General features: G+C 39.6%; 1 protein-coding gene across 2 annotated transcripts in view; it reads left to right on the forward strand.

The window, feature by feature from the left end:
• Positions 1–24,126, forward strand: part of WDR19 (WD repeat domain 19) — a 99,824-nt gene that overhangs the window by 62,433 nt on the left and 13,265 nt on the right. For both annotated transcript variants that reach the window (XM_036112175.2, XM_078068518.1), the window contains exons 22-32: positions 962–1,102; positions 1,183–1,265; positions 1,734–1,817; positions 3,282–3,428; positions 3,749–3,873; positions 5,923–6,035; positions 7,624–7,692; positions 17,117–17,194; positions 18,720–18,816; positions 20,329–20,453; positions 23,060–23,141. In XM_036112175.2, the coding sequence (XP_035968068.2) occupies positions 962–1,102; positions 1,183–1,265; positions 1,734–1,817; positions 3,282–3,428; positions 3,749–3,873; positions 5,923–6,035; positions 7,624–7,692; positions 17,117–17,194; positions 18,720–18,816; positions 20,329–20,453; positions 23,060–23,141 (1,144 nt within the window). The remainder of the gene's footprint in view (positions 1–961; positions 1,103–1,182; positions 1,266–1,733; positions 1,818–3,281; positions 3,429–3,748; positions 3,874–5,922; positions 6,036–7,623; positions 7,693–17,116; positions 17,195–18,719; positions 18,817–20,328; positions 20,454–23,059; positions 23,142–24,126) is intronic.

Here is a 24,126-nt window from a genome sequence, read left to right on the forward strand (position 1 = left end):
TTCTCTGTCACACTGGCCGTATTTCAACTGCTCAAGAGCCAATTGTGACTATTAGCTACCATGTTGGACCAGGCAGATATAGAACATTTCCATCATCACAGAATGTTCCATTAGACATGCTGTGACATAAAATGCAATCTGACATTCTATTTCACTAGTACGGATTAGTTACTTGAAAAGTTCTTTAGTTATCTTTAATGAATTAAACAATTTTACATAAAGTTTTTAATGTTTAATCATGTCTAGTGGAGAAATCTTCAATTTGGTAAATGTTTTTTTTTCCTTAATTTTGTTCATAGTATTTATGCTGTGTATCAAGTATATTACTTCTTACATAAAATTTTATACCAAGAAGAAATACAAAGATATACAAGGCATTATAACAGGGGGTAGTAAAAATGTGTTCTTAAGCATAAAAGATATAGACTTCCTTTTTCTTTTTTTAGATTTTATTTAAATTCAAGTTAGTTAACATATAGTGTATTATTAGTTTCAGGGGAAGAATTTAGTGAATAATCAGTTGCATATAACACCCGGTGTTCATTACATCAAGTGCCTTCCTTAATGCCCATCACCAATTACCCCATCCCCCACCCGATTCCCCTCCTGCAGCCCTCAGTTTGTTCCCTATAGTCTCTTATGGTTTACCTCCCTCTCTGCTTTTATCTTATTTTTCAGTTCCTTCCTCTATGTTCCCCAGTTTTGTTTCTTAAATTCCACATATGAGTAAAATTATATGGTATTTGAAAAGATCTGGACTTCTAAAGAAAAAATTTAACTTTGCAACAGGTGATTAAAAAAAAAAAGAGGACTCAGTGTTATTTCATAATCTTGAGATTTGCCTGAAAGGGTTAATGAAAGTAGTATTTGGGCTTATTTTAGATTTAAATTAATTTTTTGGCTGAAATACATCAGTTTAACTTAAGGTCTGATTTGTTAGTTATTTGCCTTATGATTCCAGGAACATGATGAAGTATGTCTGGCTGGGGTGGCCCAGATGTCCATAAGAATGGGAGACATACGCCGAGGGGTCAACCAGGCTCTAAAGCATCCCAGCAGGGTCCTTAAAAGAGACTGTGGAGCTATATTGGAGAATATGAAGGTATGCTTTTCTCTGCATAAATATTCATGCGCTCTTACATGTAATAAATTCAGTGTTTTAATAATCTCATATTAATTTAGCAATTTTCAGAAGCAGCCCAACTGTATGAAAAAGGTCTCTATTATGACAAAGCAGCCTCTGTTTACATCCGCTGTAAGAATTGGTAAGAATTTGCTAAAATTTGTTCTGAGCAGGTGTGGAAATGAATGGGTCCTGTGTGGTCTCCCCTCTTGTTTCCTTGCTGTTCCTCCTGCCTGGACATCCTGTTCCCTCTTCTCTTTATCTCCTTCTTCTTCTTCGATGAGTTCATATTCATAGTTTGCTTTCCAAAGAACGGCACGTCCTGTCAGTTTGGTGTGGGGAAATCTCTGATCAGACAACTTACTAGGGAAAAAAGCCCTATTGTTCCCGAAGAGCTAATGAACTGCCTTCATTTTCCCACAAAGAGGGAGGGCAGAGGTGTGGTGTCAGAAGGAAAAGCAGTTACGTCTGCTTTTACCTATAGGAGCCAAGATTTTTTTAAAGATCATGATAGCTGTGTTTTGAATCCTAAAAACTAACATTTGATTGTAGGGAGCTACTCTGGGAGTGAACATAGTGCTGACATCATTCTCTTAAACCTACATTCTAGGGCAAAAGTTGGTGAGCTTCTGCCTCGTGTTTCTTCCCCAAAGATTCACTTGCAGTATGCCAAAGCAAAAGAAGCAGATGGAAGGTTTGTACAGTTTCTCAAACTCGTACAAATTTAAAGCACTGTGTAAGTTTGATAAATTAACCATCAACCTTTGCAGCCTCTATGAAAAGCAGAGGGGAGGAAGAAAACATCTTTTCCCTTCCCCTGGCCTGAAGTGCCAGACTATTCCGTTTCTCCCATATCTTATATACCTCAGATGATCCTTTGTGTATTCAAATATAGGCTACTGTCTCTTTTTATTTGAGAGTTAAATATTAAAGTTGATATTTCTGATATAATACGGCATGAAAACAAAGTGATCGTTGTTTTATCAAGAAGGATAACTTATGGATGCAGAGGACAAGAAAAGTGAAGAAATATGAACTCCACACCTCTGACTATACCGTATAAGCCGCAAAACAGCGTCAAGATATCACAATGGATAGTTAATATTCTAAATATACAAAGATTCCCTGCATCTTGATATTAGAAACTCAAAGGCAAGGCGTCCCGGAGGAGGAAACACAATTATGAAATTGTATTTCATACGCACATGAAAAAGCTCTACCTCACTAATAATTAATACTAATTAATAATAATTATTAATAAATACTAATTAATGATAAATAATAAGCAGCAGTATGTTATTTTAACCTATCATATCATGAAAGATTTTATTTATTTTTTAAAGATTTTATTTATTTGACAGACACAGAGAGGGAACACAAGCAGGGGGAGTGGGAGATGGAGAAGCAGGCTTCCCGCTGAGTAGGGAGCCCGATGTGGGGCTCGATCCCAGGACTCTGGGATCATGACCTGAGCCAAAGGCAGACGCTTAACGACTGAGCCACCCAGGCACCCTCGTGAAAGATTTTAAACTAATCACCATATTGTCAAAATGCACTCTGTATGCATGACTGATGGGAATATAATCTCTGTGGCCGTTGGAAAGTTATTTGGCAATATATATTTAGAGATTCTTAAAGGTCAATACTCTCTACCTTTAGAAAAGCAACCTTAGATAAGCAACAGAGATATTCACTAAATGTCTTATTAAAATGTAAAGAACTGGAGAGCTAGTGGGGAATGAAGAGAAGTCCTGAGCTCCCTCCAGAGGTCGACGTGCAAAGATTTTATATATCACTCTCAGCTGTACCTATAAATGTGAAATAGTCTGTATTTTCTGTTTTCTAAAATAAGCTTATATTACTATTATAATCTTCCAACTCAAAAAAAAAAAGTGAGGGAAAAAAGTAAAGTGTAAAAAATTGTATGGTTCAGATGAGAAAATGCAATTCGATATTAGCATTTTACTGTTAGTTTATCAAACCTCTAAAAAGAACACATTTTAGTGAGCTGATTCCTTATATTCTTTCTGATGAAGAACAAAGAAGTTCAAGAAAAATAAGCAGCCACCATCAATAAAACATTGTCCCATTTATTGACATTTTCCCCCCAAATATGACAGTGGTAAGAAAGCTTTTCTGAACTAAATCTTTCTTATAGATACAAAGAAGCTGTTGTGGCTTATGAGAATGCAAAACAGTGGAACAGTGTAATCCGCATCTATCTGGATCACCTCAGCAATCCTGAAAAGGCAGTCAGTATTGTCCGGGAGACCCAGTCTCTGGATGGCGCCAAAATGGTAGCCAGGTAACAGAATGCATTATTTTTGGACTTCCAAAAACTAGCCTTAAAAGAAAGCCCCCACTTCCCCTCATCAAATAAATAAATTCAAAGGGAATATTTATTCTTTTTAAATTTTTTTGTTAGGTCTAAGTGCTTAAATTCAAAGTCTGTTTGTTGTGGTCAGTGTATGAGAGTATGCTTTTCAAATATAAGTATATAGTGTAGAACTGCAGTTTGCCTAATTTTTATTTTTAAATGGCTTCTCATAGTTGCAAAAAGATTTTATTGTGTAAATGACAAACTTATTTTAAACGAGTCAAGCTGATTAAAGTACTTTGTTTTAGGTTTTTTCTGCAGTTGGGTGACTACGGGTCTGCAATCCAGTTTCTTGTTATGTCCAAATGTAATCATGAAGCTTTCACACTGGCCCAGCAGCACAACAAAATGGAAATCTATGCAGACATTATTGGTAAATACCACTGTTTGCCCTAATTTCTCTTAAAGATTTGTATCATAGGTATACTTGACTCTTACGATCTAATTATCAGATTGGCATGCCCACACACCATTTATACATAGACACATGCATATCTGGATGTTACTTGTCAGACTTCAGGATTCCTACTATCTCAAAGTGAGATGGAATTGTAAGACCATTTTCAAAAATTAAGGTTTTGGGGGGGGGGCTTTAAAAGAGGTCAGATTTCCCAAATTCTGCTATTTGTCAATCAGTGTTAGAACAAGGTTCCAAAATGAAGGTAACAGAAAACACAAAAGAATTTTTTAAGAAATATTTTCATAAATTTTTTAAATTGTCTTATAAATTAAGATTTTATGATTATACTTTGATGAAGAGTGATATACACAAGATGTGATTTTCCAGAAGAAAGTCCAAAAGAGAATTTTATATTCTGAGAACACCTGCTTATAGATTTTCTTCCCTTGTTTGCAATTATTCTTAGAAACTACTGAAATAATGTTCAGATTCTCATTTTACAAGGGCCATACATAACGTTATTTGTGGTGGTATTTTATTTTGTTTTGTTTTTAGTGTGGAAAAATATACATAACAAAAATTTACCATTTTAACCATTTTTACATGTACAGTTCAGTCATATTAAGTACATTCACTTTGTACAACCATCACCACCACCCATCTCCAGAACTTTTCCATCATCCTGAACTAAAACTCTGTACTCAGTAAACAGTATCTCCCCGTTTCCCTCTCCCCCAGGCCCTGGTAGCCACTGTTCTACTCTCTGTCTCTATAAATTTGACTATTCATAGTGTGTCATATAAGTGGAGTCATGAAGTATTTGTCCTTTTGTGTTATTTTGGTTTTTTTTTAATTTAATTTTTTTTTTTTTTTTAAGTGGGCTCCATGCCTAGTGGGGCTTGAGCTCATAACCCTGAGATCAAGACCTAAGCTGAAATCAAGAGCCGACACTCAACAGACTGAGCCACCCAGGCGGTCCTGTGTTATTTTGTTTTTTAAAATTCACAAAATGACCATAAGAATTGATGGTAGGATTTATGAGACAATTTTATTTCAGTCTTTAAGGGAACAAATAGGTAAAAGCATCTTCTAATATCTTAGAAAGCCATTCAGATAATTGGAGAAAATAAAGAGCTAAAGAAAAAAAGGAAGTACAGATAAAAGCAACATTAGAATCATTAATATTTAACTTGACAGATGACATTTCTGTCTTAACACTGCAAATCACTATAGCACTAACGCATTGTAAGTTTTCTCACTTATAAGGATGTGGCTTATCCTGTCTCGCATGCTCACACACACGGTGACTTTTCTCCACCTTTCTATACCCCTCCTCTCGTAAACTTCCTAGGTACCTTGGGCTGGAGGGCCAGGGCTGTCGTTATACTTTGGTGCAGTAATGGGCCTCCGACTCCCCTGGGTAAATGTAAACAATGGTTTGAGGTCCTTCTTCCTCTGTGCTTAACATATTGAAGCTTCAAACCTAAAGAAAAACAATAATTATCTTTAAATGACATCTGTGGGCTACTTGAATGTTATCTCCTTATTTGTCTGACAAATACAGACAGTTGTCTGAACCAGGCATTGCTGAGACAGGGAGATGGATTACATTTGTATTAAGGTTGATCTATGATTGTTCTGAAACTCTAGGCACATCATGATTGCAATTATAGTCCTAGCTGTTCCTGTTGTTTCAGGAAATGAGATTGAGACTCTTAGAGATGGATAAAAGTCACAGAGGGTAATGTCAGACCACAACCTAGATTCTCACAAAGCCTCATCATTTCCTGTCCTGATTCCTATGTAAGAGTGAGAAGATGGAACAGAGTTGATAATTGGGATAATGATGGTGAATGTGTTTTGTGATGAAAACAAACACTGATGATAACACTGATATTCGCAGTTAAAAATTTTTTAATCACCTATTTTTAGATCAACTGTTTTTAGATCTTATTTTTAAGTTAACAATAAAAGGTAAACAAGTTTTGCTCAGATATTTTACTCAATGAACTTCTGTTGTAGGTTCTGAAGATACTACTAATGAAGACTATCAAAGCGTCGCCTTATATTTTGAAGGAGAAAAAAGACATTTTCAGGCTGGAAAATTCTTCTTGCTGTGTGGCCAATATTCACGAGTTAGTATTTCCCAAGAAAATATACATTGAAGTCCCCAGGAATGCCTATGGGAAATATTTTTTTTATCTATTTAAGTAATCTCTGTGCCCAATGTGGGGCTCAAACTCACGAGCCCGAGATCAAGAATCACATGCTCCACCGACTGAATCAGCCAGGCACCCCAGAAATATTTTAAAATATATTATGCTCCCAGATACCCAGATCTGAAGTCTGAGCTAATTTTAAATCATCCTCTCTCTTCCACAGCCAATGACATTCTTCCCTTGTAGTATCTCTGACATCTGTCCCTTTTCATTCTAACGACCATCAGCTTAATTCAAACCTGGGTCACCTATTATTAGATTATTACAATATGATTTCTATTTCCCTGTTTTTAGTTTCTGTCCCTATAACTCACCCTTCATTTTGTGCCCCAAATGGTATGTACTTCCATTGCTAAAGAGCCCCTACAGCAGGGGTTATGGTGTTCAAGCAAGGGCCGGAACTAAGTGAAGCTGTGCATTCATTGTGTGACAAGTTGGGGACCACTGGGTAGCACCTGTTTGGTCTGGAGGAGATAGTTTCTGCTTCCAGAACATTGTTGCCTTTCAGGAGTTGGTCCTACTAGTGCCGGATCAGAGGATTTTTCATGAGAAACAGAAGGCTCGGTCTCCCAATTTTAAAATATGGGCCCAGGTATTTGTGTAATACCTCGCCCGCCAAAGAAACATGTCTGTGTGTGAACTCAGCCTTCTGGCCACCAATTTATGGTTTCTGGCCACTTAGATAAAGTCCAGGCTCCTTAACTGGCACCCAAGAGAATTCCCACAAATTGACCAACAAGCCGGAGCTCCCCAACCAGCTGTTGGCATCCAGCTATTTCCATTGAAGAAACCCATATTCCCATTAGCCTTTTCCCATCCCTGTTCTCATCTAGATTCCTCTTTGCCCTCCTTCTATCTAACACGGACCTGTGCGTCTTCAAGTCCTTTTTCCTGGGTGGCACCTTCGGGATCATCCCCATGTTTAATCAACTTTTCTTCCTCACAGCACCTATGAAAACAACCGGTCATGCTGCCCATTTATCGCTTAAACTTTTATAACCTTAAATTTCTTCATAGGTGTGGTGGTGTGATGTTGTGGCGTTAGCCAGTGAGGACTTAAAATAATTGGTTCCTTATATTATCACATTACACAGATCTCCCCAATTAGACTGTGCATAATACAAGAGGGGCCTTATCCTCTCCTTCCTGGGATTATCCCTGGCAGCCAGCACAATCCCGTGTACATAGCAGCACGGGGGCAGTTCATAGCTGTTGAACGAACAAATGAATGAAAATAATTATACCTTCACAGTGAAAGAGGGCTTATGTTTCATTCTCATCTCACCAGAAGTCAGAACTAAATTCTTCAGAGGGTTCACTGGATCCTTCCATTGTTCAAACTGCACTCAGCCTTTTAAGTGTCGATTTTAAGACAATGCCTGCCCCTGGCTGAGAGGAAGATACTTTCAGGAACTATCATTACTTTGAGTGTGTGACAGCTTTGTTTTTCCCCAGTGTGAAAGTGGTCTGGAAATTTTCAGTTGCTATACAATTCTCATTTCAGGCACTTAAACATTTCCTGAAATGTCCGAGCTCAGAAGATAATGCAGCAATAGAAATGGCAATTGAAACTGTAAGTAAACTCTGTAATGAGAACTTTTGAGAATGCCAATATTTTTTAAAACTTTTTGAAGTTTTAAAAAACATACAAAAATAGTGTAACAAGTTCCCATGTACCTGTCGTCTGATTTCGCAGCTATCAACATATGACCAATCTTATCTTATTCATACCCCCCACCTCTTTCCCTGTTTTATTTTAAAGCAAATCACAAACATCATGTCATTTATTTATGGGTACAAAATCTGTATATAAAAGATAAGAACCTTTGGATTTTCTTTTAGGTGTAACTTGCATACAGTAAAGTGCACAAATCCCAAGTGTATAACTCATTTTTTCATATATGTACGCTGGTGTAACCCCTATTGAGATCAAGATATAGAACATTTCCAGCTCCCAGAAGCCTCTCTTATGTTGCCTCCCAGTCAGTGCCCCCAGCCAAGGGTAACCACAATTCTGACCTCTATCCTTATAGATTGATTGTATCTGTCTAGCATATAAATGGAATCATACGTATTTTGTACTATTTTGTGTCCAGTTTCTTCCAATCAACAGTAAGTCTGTTAATGCATGTGTGTTACTGCATGCAGCAATAGTTCATTCTTTTTTTTTTTTTTTAAGATTTTTTATTTATTTATTTTTGCAAGAGAGAGCATGCTTGAGCAGGGGGAGGGGCAGTGGGGGAAGCAGGCTCCCTGCTGAGCAAGGAGCCTGATGCGAGACTCCATCCCAGGACCTTGGGATCATGACCTGAGCCAAAGGCAGACGCTTAACCAACTGAGCCACCCAGGCGCCCAGCAATAGTTCATTCTTATTCGTGGCTGTGTAGTATTCTGCTATACGACTGTACCACAACATTTGGGTTGTCTCCAGTTTGGGCATATTATGAATAATGTTGCCATAAATTGGTTCATGTCTTTTGATGGACGTAACACTCTGTCTTATTGGGTATATATCCAGGAGTAGAATTATTAGGTCATAAAATACACATATTTTAGCAATCGTAGGTGCTGCCAAACATTTTTTTCAAAGTCGTTGTTCCAGTTTACACTCTACCAGCAGTGTGAAAGAACTTAGTTGCTCTCTTTACTAACACTTACCAGTCTGTTTCATTGTAGCTACTCTGATAGATGTATAGTGGTATATCATTATGGTTTTAATCCATTTTTCTAAAGACTGATGATACGGAGTAACTTTTCATATGTATATTGGCCATTTGGATATCCTCTTTTGTGAAGTGCTTTTTAAATCTTTTTTCTAATTTTTAATTATATCATCTCATCTTATTACTGATTTGTAGGATTTTTTTATAATTTCTAGATACAAGTCTTTTCGTCAAATATATGTATTGTGAAAATTTCTCAAGCTATGGCTTGCCTTTTTATTCTTCATTGGTGTCTTGATGGAAAGAAATTCTGAAGTTTTAATAAAGTCCAGCTTTTCTCTAATGGTTAGTGTTTTTTAGTCCTATCTAAGAAATCATTGTCCATCCCATATGTTTTCTTCTAGAGATTAGATTGTTTTAGCTTTCTTGTTTAGGCCTATGCCCATCCTGAATTAACTTTAGTGTTTGGTATGAGGTAGGAGTCAGGAATCTTTTTTTCCCCATGTGGATATCTGGTTGATCCAGCACCATTTATCAAAAGACCTTTTTTCCCCAGTGAATTACCATGGAGTGTTTGTCATAGATGAAATGACCATTTTTGTGTGAGTCTGGTGTTGGATTCTATATTCTCTTCCATTGATTTGTCTCCCCTGGACCACCACCACACTGTCTTAATTGTTGTGTTATATGTATTCTTTATTACAATCTACTTTCTATCTCTGTGGATTTGCCTACTCTAGACATTTCATATAAATGGAATCATTCACAATATGTGACCTTTGTGTATGGCATCTTTCATTTAGAATGTTTTCAAGGTTCAACTGTGTTGTAGCATGTACTAATACTTCATTCCTTTTTATGACTGAATAACATTCCCTTGTTGGACTCTGTCACATTGTGTTTATCCATTCATCAGTTGTTAGACATTTGGGTTGTTTCTACTTTCAAGCTTTTATGAATAATGCTGCTGTTAACATTTGTGTACGAGTTTTTGTGTGGACATGTATTTTCATTTGTCTTGGGTATATACCTAGGAATTGCTAGGCCATATGTTAGCTCTATATTTAACGTTTTGAGGAACTGCCCAACTGTTTCCCAAAGCAGCTAAACCATTTTATATTCCCAACATTGCATTGCAATTTTTCTGTCATTTCTTGATGTTATTGAACATCTAGTTAGGATGCAAATTTCCCCATCTCCTGTATTTCCCACTAACTGGTAATTAAATCTAGAGACTTGATCAGACATAGATTTGATATTTTTAGGAGGATGACTTCATAGATGGTGCCATGTACTTCCTATTTCATCACATCAGTTGGCTCATATCTTTTTTTTTTTCTCGTTAGGATTTCGTTTGGGTCTATTTTGGATCTTTTTTAATTTTTTTAATTTAAATTCAGTTAATCAACGTGTAGCATATTATTAGTTTCAGAGATAGAGGTCAGTGATTCATCAGTCTTATATAATATCCAGTGGTCATTACATCACATGCCCTCCTTAATGTCCATCACCCAGTTACCCCATCCCCCTACCCACCTCCCCTCCAGCAGCCCTCAGTTTGTTTCCTATGATTAAGAGTCTCTTATGGTTTGTCTCCCTTTTTGATTTCGTCTTGTTTTATTTTTCCCTTCCTTCCCCTATGATCCTCTGGTTTTGTTTCTTAAATTCTACATATGAGTGAGATCATATAATTGTCTTTCTCTGATTGATTTATTTTGCTTAAGTAGGCTCATATCTTAATCAGCTCAGGCTGCCATAACAAACTACCAGACTAGGTGACTTAAAAAAGAGAAATTTATTTCTCATAGTTCTGGAGGCTGAGAAGGCTAAGATCAAGGTGCCAGCCAATTTGGTTCCTGTTGAGAGCTCTCTTACAGGCTTGTAGATGGCCACCTTCTTGCTGTGTCCTCACATGGCCTTTCCAGGAGATTTCTCTCCCTTCCTCTTTTTATAACACCACTAATCCCATCATAAGGGCCCCACCCTCATGACCTCATCTAACTCTAACTACTCCCAAAGGCCCTATCCTCAAATACAATCACATCATGGGGTAGGGCTTCAACATATGAATTTGCAGGGTACATAAACATTCAGTCTATAGTAGCCCATAATTTGTCATCTCTGTTTTTATGGTGTTAAGATCAATTATTGGATGTTGAAGTGGTCAGCCTGATCCCTCCATTATAAGGTTTCCCATCAGCCTTTCACCTAATGATTTCAGCAGGCATTAATATTTATTACTTAAATCCATTATTTTATTAGGGGTTGCAAAATGATGATATTTGTCATTCCTTCTGAATTCCACATCAGCTATTTTGTTACACTAAGATAAAAGAAAAATAGGGTAAATACTTGATTTTTTCCCCCTTTGTTTACTAGTTTTAAGAATAATGAGTTGGTTCCCTAGCATCCTCCAAAGGTGACCTCTAGAAGTGCTTTTGTTTTTTTTTATTTTTTCATTTTTAATATCATATTTTATATGTATATATATAATAATAGCCAAGATATGAATTATGAGTGAATTATGAATTTGTTTTGGTTTTATTTTGTTTTAGATTCCACATATGAGTGAAATCATGTGGTATCTTTCTTTCTTGAACTTATTTCACTTAGCATAATACCCTCAAGGTCAATCCATGTTGTCACATTTGGCAAGATTTCATTCTTTTTTATGGCTGAGTAGTATTCCATTGTATATATATACCACATCTTCATTCATCCTATTGATGGAAACTTGTTTTCATATCTTGGCTATTGTAAATGCTGCAACAAACATAAGGGAACATTTTTTTTTAATTTAGTGTTTTTGTATTCTTTGGATAAATACTGAGAAGTGGAATGACTGGGGCATATGGTAGTTCTATTCTTAATTTTTTGAGGAATCTCCATACTGTTTTCCATAATGACTATATCAATTTAAAATCCCACCAGCAGTGTACCAGGGTTCCCTTTTCTCCACATCTTCTCCAACACTTGTTATTTCTTGTCCTTTTGATAATAACGATTCTAACAGGTGTTAGGTGATATATTATTGTGGTTTTGATTTGCATTTTCCTAATAATTAGTGGTGTGCAGTATCTTTTCATGTGCCTGTTGGCAATTTGTATGTCTTCTTTGGAGAAATATCTATTCAGATCCTCTGCCCATTTTTTAATCGGGTTGGTTTTGTTGTTGTTGAGTTATATGAATTTTTTATATATAGTTTGGATATTAACCCCTTATTGGATATATAGTTTGCAAATATCTTCTCCCATTCAGATTTCCTTTTCCTTTTGGTGATGGTTTCCTTTGCTGTGCAACTTTTTAGTTTGATATGATCCCATTTGTTTACTTTTACTTTTGTTTGCCTTGTCTTTGGAGTCAGATCTATAAAGACATCACTAAGACTGATATCAGGGAGCTTACCCTCCTATATTTTCTTTTGGGAATTTTATGGTTTCAAGTCTTGCATTCAAGTCTTTACATTTTAAGCTAATTTTTGTGTATGGTATATCAAAGTGATCTAGTTTCATTCTTTTCAATTTGGCTTTCCAGTTTTCCCAACTTTGTGGGGGAGTGGGGTAGGGGCTGCACCTGTCTTATTCACTTTTATTTTGTTATTTGTTATTTGTTATTTAATTTTTTTCTTTTTAGAGAGCACAAACAGCTGGGGGCAGAGGGAGAGGGAGAGACAGAATCCCAAGTAGGCTCCACGCTCAGCATGGAGCCTGACATTGGGCTTGATCTCCTGACCCTGAGATCATGACCTGAGCCAAAATCTAGAGTCAGATGCTTAACCAACTGAGCTATACAGGTGCCCCTCCCAACACTTTTATTAAAAAGACTGTCCTTTCTTCATTGTGTGTTTTTGGCTCCTTTGTCATAGATTAATCATCCCTATATGTGTGGGTTTATTTCTGGGCTCTCTACTCTGTTCCATTAATCTGTGTGTTTATTTTTGTACTAATACCGTACTGTTTTGATTACTGTAGCTTTGTAGTATAATTTGAAATCAGGGAGCATGATTCCTACATGCAACTTTGTTCTTCTTTCTCAACATTGCTTTGGCTATTTGGGATCTTTTGTGGTTCCATACAAATTTTAGAATTATTCTAGTTCTGTGAAGTATGCCATTGGAGTTTTGTTAGGTATCACACTATTGGAGTTTTGATAGGTATCACACTGAATCTTAGATTGCTTTGGATAATAGGGACATTTTTAACAATAGTCTTCTCATCCATAAGCATGGAATATCTTTCCTTGTATCTGTGTCTTCTTCAATTTCTTTCATCAGTGTCTTATGGTTTTCAATGTACAAGTCTTTCACCTGCTTGGTTAAATTTATTGCTAGCTATTTTATTCTTTTTGATGCGATTGTAAATAGGATTCTTTTCTTGATTTCTCTTTCTAATGTTTCATTAATAGTGTATAGAAAGGTAACAAATTTTTGCATATTGATTATATATCCTGCAACATTTATTTATTAGTTCTAATGGTTTCTTGGTGGATTTATTAGGGTTTTCTATGTATAGTATCATGTCGTCTACAAATAGTGACACTTTAACTTCTTCCTTTCCAATTTGGATGCCTTTTATTTCTTTTTCTTGCCTAATTGCTGTGGCCAGCTTCCATTTCTTGCCCCAGACGTGGAATCAGCCATTTCTCTAAGGAGTTCTGATTCCTTTTAGTGAGAAATAGTTTTAGAGACCATAATTTGGGTGCTAGGAATATTCTGTTTCTAAGCCTTTTCAGTTATAAGTGTTGGTATTTTTTATTGTGACATAAAAATTAGTATTTTCTAAAAGTACCTGAATTTGAAGCTGCAGTGAAATTATTAAAGAATGGAAATTATTCTCTGGCCATCTACATAATGCCATTTTATTTTATTATAAAAATAGGTACATTCTCTGGTTTTCTCTGCATATCCACAACATTTTCTAAGACCTACTTCCTCCAGAAAGCTGGACTCAAGACTTCCAGTAGCTCTCAAGAATACATTTCCCACCCTTCCTACCAAAGATGGACTGGAATTCTGGTCCCAAATTCATAAATCCAGAAGGACTCTGATTTGGTTAGCTCAGATGTCCATTCCAAGATTAAACAACTAGTGGCCACAGGGATGGAATATCCTGCTTTGGCAAACTGGGTTAAATTCCCACCCCTTGACATTCCCACTTCTTTGGTCATAGAGAATGGGGTCCTCTGGGGCACGAAAGTCCCACTAGAACCCCATGGTTGAAATGGAAGTAGGAGCATTTCTCAGAAAAGTCAAGGGAATCAATATCAGACAAAATTCTAGATGTCCCTTGCAGCTATCAAATTTTTTCTCCTTTTATTGGTGTTCTTTAATTCTACAGTATCTACTTCTAGGTGTTATGCTATGTATTTTATAATAATAAGTTTTATTAAGTCAGGGACATGTAGCCTATAAAACCAACATATTTGTGTTTATTATCCATTACTGGGCTTACTTCATTCATTCAAACGAGTGCATCGTGAACTTCACTACTGGATAATTTTCCTAAAGTCCAGTTTTGAATCCTTGTGTTCTTCAGCTGCAGACCCTTGAGTGACTCCCCATCGCCTCACAATTTATTCCCAAGCTATCCTTCAAGAATCACAGAATCTTAGGTACCCCTGCAGTGATCCAGTCTAACCTCCTTCATTTTATTGATGAGGAAACGGAGGTCCCAGAGGATGATATGACTAACCTAAAGCCACCCAAATAGAAAATAATAGAGCTAGGACTAAACCCTAAGTCTTCTTTCCAAGCAAATTGCCTATTCACTCCTCTAGGTCAGTTGTCTATGCTACACTAAACTGGCCACTTCTACGTGAGTAGTTTGGGGCTCCCCTTCCTTTGTTCCTTCACTCTTGCTGGCCCCTACACCTAGGCCACCCTCCCTCCTACACCTCTGTCTTCATACTCCTATACAACATGCAAGACCCACTTCACACACAAGCCTTTCCTAAAATGTCCTCTGGATGAAATTTCACCCTCCTTAGAATCTTCTCTAAGTAGTTTGAACATCACTTACCACTGCAGTTATCCCCCTTCAGATTAATAGCTCCTCAAGATCAAGGACCCATTTTTTCATAGAATGGTTAGCATATTGTGGGCATTCAATAAATATTTGCTGAATTGAACACATGTTGGTTCCCAGCTCAGTGAAAGCACTATATAGATGATATAAATTTCCTTCCAGTCCTCCATTTCTTTCCACCTTAAGACCCCCTCCCCTGACTTGAATTTTCTTATAATCTGTGCACTCTTACCTGCTGATCCTGTAATTGAGAATATCTTAAAAATATTCATACTTCACCCACCCCCATCCTCTACCCCTGAAGTTTCTGAAATACATTCTTGGTGTATGTGTGTAGTAGAGCCCTCGTTGGGAATCATTACCTGAGTGAACCCATGAGATGAATGAGAAAGATGGGTCTTCACAGTATCCATTATCTTGTTGGGGCCCTCCTGCCTCTTTGTAGTCAGCTTCTGCGTTCACCTCTCTGTAAAGGTATTATTTTATACTTTATAGAAACAAGGTATTATTTGTATCCTCATTGAGGTCCCAAGAGTTACCTGCTGAAGATCAGACAGGTGATCCTTTGACCTCAGGCGGGCTGACTCCAGAGCCTCTCCTCCCCACAGGTTCACTGTAAACCTTCTCTAAAAGGTCCCCAACTGATCTCTTACTTGCTGAATACATGAGTCTCTTCTCAGTCTTTATTCCATATTTTGGCAGCATTTTATGCTACTGTACTGCATGTTTCCTGAAATTTGTACTCCCTTAGAGCACTGCTTCTCCAGTTACTTCCCAGATGGTCCCTTCTCAGCCTCCTTCACTGACTCCTCTGCTCCTTAAATGTAAGTGTTCCTCAGCATTCTGTCTCCATCCTCCTTTTAATTTTAATTCTGAGCGGCCACATCTATTCCTTACTGGCTCCCCTTTCCATCTATCCTAACATTTTGAGTGTGTTCAACCTTCTGAAATTCAAATTAAGCAGGTGCCCTGTATTTTTATTTGCTGTATCTGGCAACACCATCTGCTTAGCACCAGTCCAGGCCCTTTAAGGGTATTAACTTATTTAATCCCTAAAACAGTACTGTGAGTTAGGTATTATTTTGATCCTCATTGAGGTCCCAAGAGTTACCTGCTGAAGATCACACAGGTGATCCTTTGACCTCAGGCAGGCTGACTCCAGAGCCCTTGCTTTAACCATGTCTCTGTACTGACTTATTCACCCAAAACTATCCACAAAAGCCATCAAGATGAGGAACTGTACAGGACTTCTCTTCCTTACAGCGTCCCTTCCTTAGAGCAGTGTTTAGTAAAAGCAGAGGCAACAGATTTATCAAAGCGTAGCTTTCTTGCACTGATGACACACAAGTGTGTAGAAATTCTGCAGCCACAAGAGCCTCTCCACTCCACAGGTTCACTACGATCCCTTGTGCACAAGGAACTTTCTAACTTCTCTTTGTCCTTTCCCCTGAGGTGTAGCAAGTTAGGCCATATGTTGCTGTGTCCTGATGACCGTCTCCTTCACTTTCTGGCGGCTTTTCTGACTGTGTCATTAATGTGAGGAGGGCAGCACTGCACCCTTCAGTGTTCGTTCCCTTTGGTGGAGCTCCAGTTCTGTTCTTGGCTCACCCCTTTTTTATAGACACAAGACTCTTAAGCCTCCTACTCTTGTCAATAATTATTCCTACCAGCTAAAACTAACACATTTCCATCCTCCAATATGGTCCATAATTTTTCCTGATCAACACCACACCACACATCAGTGATTGAACTCTGACCTTCATGGAGGTGACTCTCAGATCGAGGTCTCCAGGCCAGCGTCCTCTCCAGAACTCCACCCACACTTGCCGCCTGCTCTCTCCTAGGCTCCTATGGCCATACTTTTTCAGCTTTGGACTCCAGGTGGCCATGGACAAGGGCATGTCCTTGGGGAGTGCTGGGGATGCAGTGCTTGGTGCCATGTTGTCACAGAAGGCCCGGTTCCTGTGCTCAAGACCCTGTCATCTAGATGTCACAGTCACTTACCTTAAGGAAGTTTTTACTGAAACATCCAAGAAGTATATTGTGTGTGTAAAAAAAAAATATATATATGGACTTTTGATATAGGCACTTAGAGAAGCTATAGCTTCTAAGGATAGACTTTTATTAATGGCGATGACAAATGAATGAAGAAAGACCCTAAATTTATATCATGTCAGACACTTGACTTCAGGTATTTTTACAATTTTTTTTTATTCCATTTCCTTAGCACAAGATTCTTTGTCTCCCCCCACTCCCCTTCCTTTCTAGTTTTAAGATGCTGAAATTACATTTTCTTTCTCTTCCTAAACAGGTTGGTCAGGCCAAAGATGAACTGCTGACCGGTCAGCTGATAGACCACCTGATGGGAGAGAGTGACGGCATGCCTAAGGTACTAGAAATACTGTTGTCACTTGGATTTTAAGTAGTTTAGTTATGATCTGACTTTATTCTGCCCTGTTTTTACCTATAATGGCTTCTGCGTCATAGACTTATTAAATTTTCTCTGTGAGCACAGCTTGAGGTCTGCTGGACAGACCCTGCATTTTAGAGGATATTGGATATTTTCACTCTCTGAAATTGGCATTGCCCCTGCAACAGGCACAGTCCTCACCCGCGGGATAGCAGTTCTCACCACCCACAATTTTCCTCAAAGGTTAAAGAGGTTTTTCTCTTTTTTTAAGATTTTATTTATTTATTTGGCAAAGAGAGAGAGCAAGTACAAGCAGAGGGGGCAGCAGAGGGAGAGGGAGAAGCAGGCTCCCCACCGAGCAGGGCGCCCGACTTGGGGCCCAATCCCAAGACCCTGGGATCATGACCCGAGCCAAAGGCAGATGCTTAACGACTGAGCCACCCAGGCGCCCCTTAAAGACTTGTATTTATTCTGGGAACTATGAAAAAATATTATTAGAACTATGAGTTAGCATTAATCCCTAAAAATCAGCATACTTTGTTCATATTTCAAAAGTTATGGGAATTAATAACAATCCTATTTGGCATAAAAGTAACTCACTGTAAATATAAAGTAGAAATAAATCATTAAGAACATATTTTCAAAGTATGTGACTCGGGAGTTCACACAGACATTGGTCTTCTTTCAGTCCTGATGAGGACGGTTTCCTTTGAGGATACCCTTGAGCCTTTTCTTCCCTTTGGCTTTGATGTTTGAGGTGATTTTCTTGTGAAGGAAGTCATGTTACTGATTAGGAGAGAAGGCGCTAGAATGTCATAGCAGGAGAGGATTATAGCGAACCTGATCCCCGGGTCCATTTCCAGTATTTCACAGGTAGAGACACGGAGACACAGGGAGGCTAAGTTAACCTGCCAAAGGGCACAGGCCCTTAAACTCTTCCCAGCCAGCTCACCCAATGTCCGCTTATTCTAATAGTCAGGAAACCAGCATAGGAAGTTGTCTAGAGGTGAAGAGAATAGGAATAGAAAAATAGTCAAAGGCCAAAGGTTTTTATGGGCCAGAGAAATATATATATATAGGTGTAGCAATTTTTGAAATTTTACGAATTGGTACATCGTGTAAGAATACATTTTGATTTCAAGCACGCAGGAGATAAGTCCGTGGAGTAGGGTTAGGAGCACAGACTCTAAAGCCCGACCACTGTGGCTCAGATCCAGGCTCTGGAGAGGTCCCGTTGTGGTTGCTTATCACCAGTGCGATTAGTATATAATTGTGCCTTCCTCCCGGGGAGGGCATGAGGATTTAAACACACTAATATTTCTCAAGTACTTAGAATACAACCTGGCACATATTAAACTATGAATAAATACTTGATAAATTCTTTATTCAATGGATTTTTTAAAAACTGTATCAAAAGTGGATTCCAACTGAAATGCAAAATTCTAGGTGTTTCTCCCGTTAGCTAATGAAGAAAGTGATGTTTCTGTAATGGTTTGTATGTCAGGATGCCAAGTACCTGTTCCGCTTGTACATGGCCCTGAAGCAGTACCGAGAGGCCGCGCGGACCGCCATCATCATTGCCAGAGAAGAGCAGTCTGCCGGTAGGCCCCGGGCACTCGTGTTTTTCTCATATTCAAGCAGGAGAATTAAGTTCCAGCCCCTTTTCTGCACAGGAAGTAGTAGCCCTTTTCTAATCTGAGTTTGCTCCGAACCCTGAAGACTAGGGTTCGAGAGAAGCGAGATACTTCCCCATCACAGAGTAACTCCACTAACACCTTCTCTTGATCATGCTGTTTCCTCTCCCCTGCACGGCCTCTCCGCCCCGCGGCCCCTCTCCTACACTTGCAGCACTTTCTTGCCATCCCATGTATTTGCCTTTAACAACAGAAGAGATACTAGAAGATGGGAGATGATGTGGTATTATAATTGACCTAGTTCTTAATAGTCTGCAGGGACTATTTCCGTTCACTTACTTACATGCTCTCTAAATATTTATTGACCAAGAGAATTAGTCTGACATCTAGTTTTTGCAAGCTGATTCTTTTAGATGTTCATAAATACGGAACACAGTTTCGGCAACTATGCAATTAAGTAAGTCACTACTTTATTGACCTAACACCTAGTGTAGGGTACATGGTGGGAGCTCAGGATGCAGAAGACTGAGCCACGGTTCCACCCTCAGGGAGTCGTGATTTGGTGGGAGAGATGGAAAGTAGGTTCAGGGTTGTTATGCAGGGTGAGAAGAGCCACGATGGAAAGGACATCCAGTAGAAGGGCGTCAGGAGAGGGGTCCACCTCATCACAAGGGTGGAGACGACAGAAGGCAATAGAAGTTGGAAGCTTCTGGAGCTTTGGAAGGCTGAGAGGGCAGAGGAAGAGGGAGAGGGGCATGCGGAGAGAGCAGCAGCAGGGGACACAGGGGCACCGACCGAGGCACAGAGGGAGGGGACGGCCAAGTCAGGTTGGTAAGGTCGGCAGAGGCAGATCCTGAAGGGCTCTGGCCCTTTGCTTGGGAATTTGCCACCAATCCCTAAGGTTCTTGGAGGGTTTCATGTTGGAGCGTGAACTTGAGGTCTTTACAAGAACACTCTGACATCAGCATGGAGGCAGAACAAGCAGCGAGGAGCACGCTGCTGCGGACAGATGGCGGACAGATGGCGAGAAGCATTAAAGTGGGCCTGGGGCCAGGCTGGGTTTGGGAGACTTGGAAGGTAGACTCCAAACTTGATGACCCATTGGCTTTGGTGGCAGGTGGTGGTGTCCTGAGGAAGAGGGAGATGGGTAGGATGACACCATTTTCTCCCTGAGGGTCCGGCTGGATATTCGTACCATCAGTTACCACAGGAAAAACTACTGAGTTACTTTATATAAGAAATTATAAAGATATTACTAATAACAAAATCTCCTTATAAAATGAGGGCCCACATTGTGAGGAGCACCGGGTGATGTATGAAAGTACTGAATCCCTGTCTTGTACACCTGAAACTAATATTACACTCCACGTTAACTAACTGGAATTTATATAAAAACTTTAAAAAAATAAAATGAGGGCCTACAGAAAGTCCTTAGATTTCATCCTTTGTAATAATGTCATTTTGCCACCTTTTTTCCAGGAAACTATCGGAATGCTCATGACGTTCTCTTTAGCATGTATGCAGAACTTAAATCCCAGAAGATCAAAATTCCCTCTGAGATGGCCACCAACCTCATGATTCTGCACAGTTATATACTAGTGAAGGTGAGGTCCTTTGAGTGATTTGGGACACAATCTGCCAAGTGAGTTTATCACCTGAAGGGATTTCTTACGGGCACCTCTCCATTGGATTAGAGTGATTTTCTAGATCTCTGTATTGTTAAGTGAAAAACAGCAACATACAGGATAATTATACAGTCTGCTACCTTTTGTGTACAAAAGGGCAGAAAATAAGAATGAATATATATTCATTGCAAATAAAACTAGAAATAGACTCAAGAGTCTAGCTAGCAAAAGTAGAGGAGGCATGGCAGTAATCCCCAGTCAGGGGACAAGAGGGAGAGCGGGTTTCTCTGTGTATGTATTTCTATCTTGTCTAGATTTTGAAGCATATAAATGTATTACCTGGTCAAAAAGAAGATTTACTTAAGGCATTTTTGTTTAACCAGAGCTTACTAGTTTATGAATTCTAAGACAGTGGATTTTATACAATTCCACAATGTTTAATACTATTTAGTTTTCATCTGAATATAAAAATAATACATATTCACGGAGGAAATTTAGAGAATGTAGAAAAGTATAATGACAAAGTAATTTACCCTGTAAGTCCATCACCAGATGTGACAGCTGTTACCACGGTGCACGGTGCAGTACATATCCTCTGTACTTCGGGAAATACATGTGTGCACTGTTTTGTTTTTTGACCACATTAGGATTATATTTATGTCCACTTGTGTATTCTGTCTTTTCAATTAGTAATTCTTAATAAAAACAAACTATAGCATGCAAACCTCAAATACTTGTATGTACAATTTACTTAAATGTTATGTGTGTGTAAATATATGTAAATTTTGTAATATATTTACACACATATCTCTGTAAAGATACAGGCAGAATCCAACTTACATATTTTTCCAAATTTTCATTAAATCAAAGTACATCTTCCCATATTAATGTTAATTTGGTTTCCAGGCCAGTCCACAAGAGCTTATTTAATTTTGACGGTACCTAGGATAGAGGAGTCATGTTATGAGTGATTCAGGTCCTAATTATCTCTACCAGCGCTGTCCAGAACTTTCTACAGTGTTGTAGGTGGCTGGGTCTGTGCTGCCCCATATGGCAGCTGCCAGCCTGGCCGTGGAGCACCGGAAATACAGCTAGTGCAACTGAGAAGCTACATTTTTTAATTTTATATAATTTTAGTTTTAAAATTTAAATAGCTGTTATGTGGCTAGTGGCTCCCGTATGAGGCCACACAGTTCTGTAACACTGATGGTAAGAAAACGAGAATTCCAACTTGGAATCCTCAAGAGTACATTTCCCTCCAGGGCAGCAGGAGGATCCCTTGTCTCATTTGGAAAGGAGTAGAAAGGGAGAAGGGCGGTCTCTCTCAACTGCGGACATGAGTGGTGGTGCCCATGTGGCGCGGGCACCGAATCCAGCAAAATAGAGCTTTTCAGGGTGGAAGACAGGAAGCAAAAGTTGGGGAATCCTATAAGCAAGCAGCCCTCCAGGACCAGGGCTTTCTACCACCCTAAGTCGCAGGGATGGTTCTCAAGTATATTTCTTTTCCTCTGGCCCCAGACACCCTCTCCCCCTCCCACTGAAGAGCACCTGGGACTCTTCCCCATTTGCTGTAGTTTCTCGACTCTTATGCAAGCACCACACATTCTCAAGATGTTTAACTGTTTGTGATACCAGAAGGGAAACTGTTAAACCTTTTCAAGTAAGAACAAATTGATGTAACTATGTCACAGGCATGTTTGGCCCAAAGGACTGAAGAAAGTCATCCACATTTCAGGGGATATCAAGACAGCTTTGGTGGATGCCTCCTCCCAGAGCTGGAACAGGGCTTTTGACAGAGGCACAGCCCGGGACCTTGGAGTCTGGATGACGGAGCTGGGCAGCCTGAGGCCGAGTCAGCGCAGAACAAGCAGCTTTAGATTCAGTTCGTATTTCTCATGTAGCAGTAAATGCTCAGACCTGATGCCTGGGAGTTACTCTAACCTCACCCTGCACATTCTCACCAAATACCGCCAGTTCCGCCTCCTATTGGCTCTACTTCTCTCCACCCCCACCCCTACCCACAACACCCGCCCCCCCCCCACCTCTGTGGGCTGCCCCATCTTGCTGGATGACATGGCGACATCATGGCCTGGCCCTGTTGACTCTCCAAGCCTCCTCTCATCCTAGGCGACACAGGCCCCACTCATACTCAGTACTCACCCAATCTCAGGCCCTCCAGCTGCCGCTGCCCCTTTGCCCTCTTCCTTTAACAACTCATCCTCTCTCTCGCCTGAAAGCCTCGGCTTTCAGGTCTCACAACTTGGCAAAGTTGGTATTATTAGCCCTCCAAAAATGGCCAGTAAGAGATGGATCAGGGATGTGAACTCATGTCACATGGTCTGGGGCGAAGTAAAAAGCAGAGCATAGAGGAGGGGTAAGGTCAGTGAGGCCACGGGGCCAGGCAGCAGCTGCTGGAAGGAGAAATAAAGGAGAAATCCCGAGTGCCATAAGCCAGGTAAGGCTATGAGGATCATGGGACAACCCTGTTCAGGGTCATAATGAAGGAGTTGATTATTTGGGGGAACAAAGCATGAATTAAGAGTTAATCAAAATCTCTTAAGAGTAAAATATGTCATTTATTTCAGATTCATGTTAAAAATGGAGATCATATGAAAGGGGCACGTATGCTTATTCGGGTGGCCAACAACATCAGCAAGTTTCCGTCACGTAAGTACTATTGAGAAGGGCCTGTCACCCATATTTGTGCATCAGTGTGGCATCGTAAGATCTACAGTCACTAACTCTGCCAGTCACTCTTCTCTACACAGATTAACTCATTAATCCTCACACCCACCCCAGGAAGTAGTCTAATGGGACCCCAGGACCACCCTCAAGTTCACTAGGACTCACAGAACGCAACACATAGTAGTGCTGAAGGCTAAGATTTATTTCAGCAGAAGAATACAAAACCAAACTGGCAAAGGGAAAAGGCGCGCGGGGTGAAGTCTGGATGAGAACAGGTGCATGTTTCCAAGAGTCCCCTCCAAGTGGAGTCACACAGGACACACTCCTCCAGCAGTGAGTTGTGTGACAACGCATGTAAAATGGTATCTACCGGAGGTGCTCATGAGAGACTCAGTGCCCAGGGGTGGTACTGGGGGCTGGTCATGTAGGCACCCCCTACCTGGCATGGAAACATTTCCACACTCCCAGAAAGCAGGTGTTCAGCATAAACCACACTGTACAAAGAATTTAGGCACAGTGAGCCACTCTGATCTGGAAATGGTAGAAACTCGCCCAAAATCCAAGTTCCCAGATGCCAGCCAAGATCAAGCAGATCTTTCTAAGGATAACAGCCTCAAAACTACACCCATGGGTACTCTTATTATTTTCCCTATTTCACAAGAGAAGCAAACAGGGAAAAAAAGTGCAGTAACACTTGCCCAAGATCACACTGTTAGCTAATAAGTCTGACTCCGCTCTCAACCACAACGGGCCACCGCCACTATAAAAGGTCCCATTATCCTTAACGACTTGTCATTATAACATTCTTCAGTTAAAAGACTTTCTCACATTCTATGACGGGGGTCAACAAAATCTTTCTGTAAAGGTACAGATGTCAAATGTCTGGGGCTTCATGGATCATAATGATCTGTCACAGCTACTATTTTTATATAAACTGTAAGAAAATGAATGAGCGTGGCTGTGTTCC

The sequence above is a fragment of the Halichoerus grypus genome, chromosome 3, assembly GCF_964656455.1.
Source record: "Halichoerus grypus chromosome 3, mHalGry1.hap1.1, whole genome shotgun sequence".
Taxonomy (NCBI): Eukaryota; Metazoa; Chordata; class Mammalia; order Carnivora; family Phocidae; genus Halichoerus; species Halichoerus grypus.